Here is an 8,109-nt window from a genome sequence, read left to right on the forward strand (position 1 = left end):
ACCCCATCCATTCCTCACTCCCCTCTGATGCATTTAGCTTATAAGCTTTTTCAAAGGCAGCGTGCCTCCATTTTTCCTGGTTATATTACACGCTTAGTCCCGCCTTTATCCTTTCATAGGAGCATTTACATGTCAATCATAGTGACATGATCGTTCTCGTTAGCTTGCTTTGTATATATAGTTCTCCCTCTGGTTTGTACATTAGCTTCTGTTTCTTGAAACTGTATTTGAGTAATTATTCTTGTGAGATGTTTTATATATATTTTTTCTATTGAATGTCCTGTACAATATAAATATTTGTTATTTCATCTAATAGAGTCATATTAGTGACTGAGACTTAAATATTAATGCAAAACTTTTATTGTGCAAAAGAAAAGAAAAAATAAATAAATAAATAAATAAAATGAAATAAAATGCCTCATGCAATAGTGTTTATTTTTGTGTGTTGTTTTGTGTGTGATTTAATCGTGTTCTGGTATTAATTTTCTATCAGTGACCTATCTTTTCCATCTTACAGTATGCTAAGAATGTTATTAATTCTTCTTGAGTATTTGTGTGAATTGTCTTTAGTTGTATTAATCTTTGCGTATTCTTTTGTGATAAGGGTTTTGATTAATGAGTGTACTTCAATTGTGTAAACCAATACATGAATTTGTGATCCTTCTTCATATGGCAGTTATTATTGCAACTACAAGTTAAGAGAAGGAAGGGAGGAAAAAAGTGTGTGTGTGTGGGGGGGGGGGGGGGATTTTAACCTGTGTTCATTAGTGTTGTTGAATTTGCCATATTTTATTAATTACCCTGAAATAGAAGAGTAAATCTTTTATACATATTTCACACAAGTATGTTTCTTTGATATCTCATCTCAAACCATTACAAGAAGCTGTAATATTTATTATTTTTGTTCATTCCATTAGGATGAAATTAATTCAGCAGATATATCCACCTACATTCTTTATGGAGTAAAATTATTTCTTTGTTGCCTCCTCTAATTCCCATTGATACTTTCTCAATACCTCTACATTTAAGGAATTTGGGATTTGAATGGTGGTATTTCAAAAAGTGAAGAGCTACTGTGGTAAGGGTTTTGCCATCTTCTGCATCTTTAGAAGATTTTTTTTATATTTCTAACATGTTCAAGAAGTTTTGCCCTCAGTTTATGTGTGGTTATACCCACATAGATTTTATCACATGAGCAGGACAGTTCATAAACGACCCCTCTGTAATGCAGCTAATATATTTCTTTATTTTATGAATTTTCTGAAACCTGTCTTTTACTTGAGTCATATGAATTATATATTTACATTCTGAGCAAGTGCCACATTGAAAGGACCCAGGTGTTAGTGAAGAAGGTGTTTTTTCCATGCCAAAAAGGCTACTGGTCAACATATTTTTAATTTTTTTGTTCTTCTGTACCCTACTTGTATTACTTGTATTCTATTACGAATTATAGGTCCTAGAGTGTTGTCCAATTGTAGGATTTCCCAATATTTATTTATAATGTTGACCAATTTTTGGTGTGCTGTATGTCAGGATCAGTCTTGTCTGGCCGTCCTGTTCTTTGTTTTTTGTGTAATGAAGTTGATCTTTCAGTCTTTATTGCTCTGTATTTAGCCTTCTTTATACTACTACTATATCCCCTGCCTATCAATTTACTTTCCAGTTCTTTAGATATGACATGGAAATCTTCATTATTACTACACATCTGTCAAGGAATTCCCCAGTCGGTTAGGATTTGACCATTCCTGGTGCATGTGCACTGCTACTATGAAGTATACAGTAGCTGTATATTTTCTATATAGGTCCATTGACAGTTTTGCATCATGTTATTTTTTAATAATTAAGTCCAAAAAGTCAACCGCTGATTGTCTCTTCTTACATTTTTAGTTTGATGTTGCATTGGTTTCTGTTAATAGTTTCAGTAAATTTGGTCATTTCTTTTTCTGTCCCTTCTCATGTGAACAGGATGTCATCTATGTAGCGGATACACATTGGATTTTTTTCTGTCATATGTGTGTTTTCTTCTGAGAATACTTCCACATTTTCCCACCAGCCAAGAAAGAGGTTGGCATAGGTGGGTTCACATGCTGTTCCCATTACCGTATCCCTCATTTGTAGGTAGAATTGATTTGCAAATGTAAAAAACATGTTAGTAAGTACAAATTCAAGCAATTTTAGTATAAACTCATCATGTGGATCCCATTCTTCTGATCCTCCTTTTAAATAATATCTTACTGCCTTTATTTCCAAATCATGTTTGATTTGTGTACAGGGATACCACATCTGCAGTGACTAACCATGTTTCATTATTTATGGAGATATTTTCCAATCTTTGCAGGACCTCCACGTTGTCTTTGATGTATGATGGTAGTTCTGTTCTAAATCTTCTTAATCTTAGGCTACATATTGGCTGGCCTTTTCAGTTAAACTCTCTATACATGATAGAATCGGTCTGCCTGGTGGAGTTTTAATATTTTTGTGGATTTTTGGTATTAAATAAAAGGCGGAAACTTTTGGGTTATCCACTGAAAGGAATTTATATTCCTTATCTGTTATTACTTTGTTATCAATTGCTTTTTCAAAATGATCTCATGTAAAGAGTTAAAATTTGTCAGAGGATTGCAAATCTATTTTTTATAACAACTTGTGTCTCTTAGTTGTTTTTCTACTTCTTTGAGATACATGTCCAAGGGCCAGATTACTATATTGCCCCCTTTATCTGATTCTCTAATGATGACATATTTCCATTGTTGTATCTCTGTTAGGGCTATTTGTTCCTTTTTGACAAATTTAAAGAAGCTGGCAATAATCTGAGATCAGTAATTTCACATCAAACTAATTAATTAAATACTTCCAAATGTGAAGAGATGTTTTTGGGACATACTTTGATATCATTATTAATTTTTCTCTCCATTTGTCTTTGGATTCCATGTCATTTTCCTTTAGTAATATTTCTAGATTGTGTAATGTGAGTAGTTCATCTTCTGTCCATTTCTCATTTGTATCTCCAGTTTCTATTTTTATTAGCAAATTGGATCTTCAATGCTAACTTTCTAATATATAGTAGTATGTCCTTGATCACTTCAAACTTAGCTATATTTGAAGTTGGACAAATCAACAGTCCTTTCGTAAGTACTGAAATGTGATCTTCTGAGAGTGTGTGGGGGGACAAGTTGATCACTCTCAAAGCTTCATTCTGATTTGCGAGAAGGGACTTGGAGCTCTCCTTGGTCTTTCCCTTATTTTGTTATCTTGTTTTTTGCCTCTTGATCTTGTATCTCTTTGATTTAATTCCCCCCTCCTTGTATTACCAGTTTGAGGATTGTTCTTCTAAACAAAAAATCCTCTTATCTCTGGAGGGTAGATTAAATGAGGTAGATGAAAATGTTTCCTCTGTTATAATTTCAAACTTTTTGTATTTCTTATTTAATAAAAAAAAGTTAATTCCTCTTCTGGGGTTCTGCAGGAATATTATACTTGGCATAAAATGTAGCTTCCGATTAACAAGCAGAATATTTCCTGTCCTCCATTATGTCTCTTTGCACAGGAACCAAAAGATTGCTAGAATGTTAGTTCCTGTGCTAAGCGATAGGATAAGGGACAATGGATATCCTGCGTGTTAATTTGAAGCTGCATATTCAAAAGTTTAGATTATGTAATATAAAACTGAACACAGAGCAAATTACACTCATATGTAAAAAAGGGTAATTGTTGGGCTGAATATCCTCCTACAATATAGATGAGTTTTACATTTTATACTTTTATCGTTTTATACACGATACCCTTTTGTTAGTTTAAAAGATTGATTGTGTCCTGTTGCATTTTTAATCTGGAGATCCAAGTTGTCTCCAGTTATACGTATTAAAGGCAACAAATTCAAGGTTTATTTTGATAAATGCTTCCAGTGCAGGAAGAGAAGATTTAAAGGGACAGTCTGGTCATATTAAACTTCCATGATTCAGATAGGGCATATGACAACTGAGCTCCAGGCACCCGGTACTTGTATCAAGGAGCCTGAAGCTCAATCTTGTAGGGTCATGCAACATTAAGTGAATCTGCCTCTTTTGTGGCCCCGCCCTTTTGTGGCTCCTCCCTCACCAATGACCTGTATTTTTTTGAGGAAAAGGTGGTAACCCTAATTGCTGCTACTTCAACAAAGGATACCAAGAGAATGAAGCAAATTTGAGAATAGACGTAAATTGAAAATTTGTTTAAAATTGTACACTCTATCTGAATCACGAAAGAACATTTTTCGGTTTCATGTCGCTTTTATAGAAATTTTAAACTGAAACCATGACCTCCTTTTCAATACTCTGCATCCAAATATAACTAGAGAAATGAATGCACACCTTATTATTGGTCCCTTCACTTAACAACAGAAGGTTCACGGTTTTTAGTGGGAGGCAAAATTGAGCTTTTAAGTTTCAAATTTCTTTTTTACATTTCTATAAACACTTAAACTCTTGCAGTAACAGAGTTTCTTACCTTTGGATTTGCTTACACACACATTTGAACGACACACCTTATTTGAACAGAACCCTTACATAGCATAGCTAAAGAGTACAATAAATATATATATATGTATATATAAAATATACACACACATATATATATATGTATACACGTACATACACATATACACACACAAACACATGTACACATATATACACATACAGACACACACATATATACTTACACACACAAAGACTTGCACACAAACACACATCCATGGTGGTCTCAGGGGCTCTAAACCAGACCACCAGTGCTTAATTTTGTTCAACTCTTTTGTTTCATGTAACAGTTAACTTTGAGCTCTGAAATTGCGCTATGCTGACGCGTGTTAAATTAGATTGCGCTTAAGCGGACACATTTACTTTAAACTCGTACGCATACCACTCATAATCTAGCCCTTAATTAGCAACTACCTTGTGATAAGCTACAGTGTTATATTGTTAAGCCCCCAACTAATAAAAGTCACCATTTAGTTAAATATATATTTCTATATATCATTGTTAGATTTGAGTTTAAATAATATGAATAATATTACAGTTGGATTTTATTTTTACTCTGGCATATGACACCATAAGGATTTATTTCTGTTTGCTTCATTGATGTAATTTGCAATTTCTTCTACTCTAGTGTATGTGTATGTATGTATGTGTGGTGTGTATATATATATATATATATATATATATATATATATATATATATATATGCCTATGTCTTTTTGCTTGAAATAAGACACAAAGAAAATTACTTGAAGTGCTGCAGCTTTTTTTCCAATAATGTAAAGAGTTCCTTGTATATGAAGAAGCCCTCACAGGTCTTACTAAATTATTTCCAGCTTTTTATTTTCTCAATTTTAAGTGTATCAAATCAGGTAAACGTTTCGGTCTCACGCCAAGACCTTTTTCAAGAACAGTATTCAAACATCTCCTCTGATTAGTATAGTGGTGTGCATTTGATAATATAAGTAAATAAGAAAATGTTATGCTATCTGAATCATATAAGTATCTGTTGACCCAGGTGCAAGAATCACAAGGATCAGGCGATGACACTGGTTTGAATGGCATTCGTCTATACTGCGTCAATCTCATGAACAATCGGGATCAGATGACAATCAGTTCTACAGTAGGACTGTAAGTTTAATCACTTATATTCACATTGCTAAGCCATATCACAGAAAAGTACTAAAGCTGTTTTTAGTCACTGTTTGGTTATCAGTCTTAGTGATTTAATTTTTTTTTTCAGCAAAGCACTTGTTTCAATTTGCAAAAATATATAAATATTTAAAAAAAAAATCTTACCCTAGTTGCAATTCACCATCTTAGTATCCCTGTGACTTTACCATCACAATTTAAAAGGACACGAAACCCAATTTTTTTCTTAGAAATTTTTTTTTAGAAAGAGCATGCGATGCCTGAGCTACTGACTGACCTGAATTCTGGCAGAAAGATTCCCATTCTCTCCAGGGTTTGAAATATGTGGTCCATGTACTAGAGGCGAGGGAAAGTTTTATTAAGGAGGTCAAGGATCCGCCAACTGCCAAAGGAAATCCAGACAGATAAGTCCTTCTGCAGCAGCTTGTGGTGCTGTCTAAAGAGTGGCCAATTGAAGCAAGAAAGGGCATCTGCTAGAGAGTTGATAACTCCAGGGACGTGTTTTGCAAGGAAGTTAATGTTGAATTTAAGACAGCGAAGGACCAGCTGCCTGAGATACCAAATTACCAGGGGCAAAGATGCGAAGAGATTGTTAATAGCGTGCACCACACTTAAGTTATCACACCAGAAGATAACTGAGCTATTTTTAAATCTATGACCCCAAGGTTCCAGTGACAAGACTATGGGGAAGAGCTCAAGAATGGTTAGATTTTTAGTGAGGCCTTTCAATACCCAGTCTTGTGGCCAAGGACCTGCAGACCAAAGCCCCTGAAAATATGCCCCCTATCCATAAGACCTAGAAGCATCTGTGAAGAGATGGAGGGACTGGCTAGGGACAGGATCTGATCTCCACAAACATATTCAATTAAAGTTAAGGAGAAAACGTTCCCACACCGCAAAGTCCTCCAACATGTCCTGGGACAAAACTATGAGACAGTGACTTTTCTGAGTACCTTTCAATGGGGCTTAAAGCTGCCGGTTAAAGATGCGACCTAAGGGAATCACCCTGCAGGCAAAATTCAACAGACCAAGCAGAGATTGTAACAGTTTCAAAGTAATATTATTTGATAACGAGGCTGTTTGAACTACTTGAAACATCCTTGAAATTTTGTCTGGAGGGAGGTGACATAACATCAATAAGGAGAATGTGAGACAAGAACAAGGTCCCAGGGTTTGATCCTCGGCTAAGGGAACACCAAATTTGTGCATTAAATATTGCATAGCTTCCATAATGGTTTTGCACTGAGTAGAATCACAGGACCCCTACAATCAGAAAATCGTCAAGGTAATGAGCTATAGCATCATAACCCACCACTGCACTAACCGACCAGTAAAGAAAAGAGCTAAATGCTTCAAATAGGACACAAGATAATGCACAGCCCATGGGAAGGCAGCAGTATGTAGAAAGAACACTGACATTTGAACCCCATCAGTGGAAATGCCAATGGGTGTAAAGGGAGGAGTCTAAAAGCACACTTAATGTCAAGATTTACTAGAAGTGCACCCTTAGCAGCCACTCAAACTAAGTTCAGTGCATCATCAAAAGATTAATAATACACAGAACTTAAAGCTGGATCAATAGCATCATTAACTGAGTGTCCTTTAAGGTAGGAAAGTTGCTGGATCAGACCAAACTTGCTGGGTTCTTTTTTGGGGACCAGGCCTAAAGGTGAAACAATCAAATTATCAAAAGGTTGGTTTTGAAATGGGCCGAGAATTCTACCCAGGTCGAGTTCCTTGCTCAATTTATCACAGACTATATTGGGAAACCAGACTTCAGATTTCTATAAGTCTTGGAGCCACCAACCCTGTTGGTGACTGGTATAATTAAACCCTCTGTTAGGCCAGAAAGCAATAGTTGAGCGCCCTGATGGTCAGAGTAGAGAAGGAGCCAAGATTCAAGCAAGTCCACCTTCAGGGGTGTTGGCGCCCTTGACTACAGCTGTCGTTTTAGTAGCAAATCTGTCTGAAGTTTACTTTCTTTGTTTTGCACAATCAGCCCTTGGGTGTTGACCCTCACAGTATCTGCAAACATGACGAAAGGAGCAAGAGTTCCCTTTGTCACATTGCATCTCCTGGAATTTCCAGCACTAGTTATGTGGGTATGTAGAGGATGAATAAGGCAAGGGTTAGTATCACCCTGTACAGCTACCCTATGACTGGAAGTGTGGGAAATATCATGCAGGCCTGAAACAGTATCCCTGTTAAGGGGTACAGTTACAGCGACATTTGAAGCTGGTACTAGAAGAGGTGTGGTGAATGGTAGTACTGGAATAGGAGTGGTGACTTGAGTTTTATTCTGTGCCACAACTAATTTTGTCAACAGCCTGAACATTTGCCTTTGGCCTCTATCTACTAAAACTAAAGAGGAGTCACTATAAGCTTAACTGTCTGAGGATGCGTCGTAGAAGTGTGTGCAAGGGTGACTAAAAACTGTAGGCTTACCTTG

General features: G+C 36.0%; 1 protein-coding gene across 1 annotated transcript in view; it reads left to right on the forward strand.

Moving 5' to 3' along the window:
* The window catches only part of LOC128663813 (vitelline membrane outer layer protein 1 homolog), a 47,753-nt gene that overhangs the window by 27,654 nt on the left and 11,990 nt on the right, over positions 1-8,109 (forward strand). The window contains exon 2 of the mRNA XM_053718335.1: positions 5,527-5,639. Within this exon, the coding sequence (XP_053574310.1) occupies positions 5,527-5,639 (113 nt within the window). The remainder of the gene's footprint in view (positions 1-5,526; positions 5,640-8,109) is intronic.

The sequence above is a fragment of the Bombina bombina genome, chromosome 6, assembly GCF_027579735.1.
Source record: "Bombina bombina isolate aBomBom1 chromosome 6, aBomBom1.pri, whole genome shotgun sequence".
NCBI classification, from domain to species: domain Eukaryota; kingdom Metazoa; phylum Chordata; class Amphibia; order Anura; family Bombinatoridae; genus Bombina; species Bombina bombina.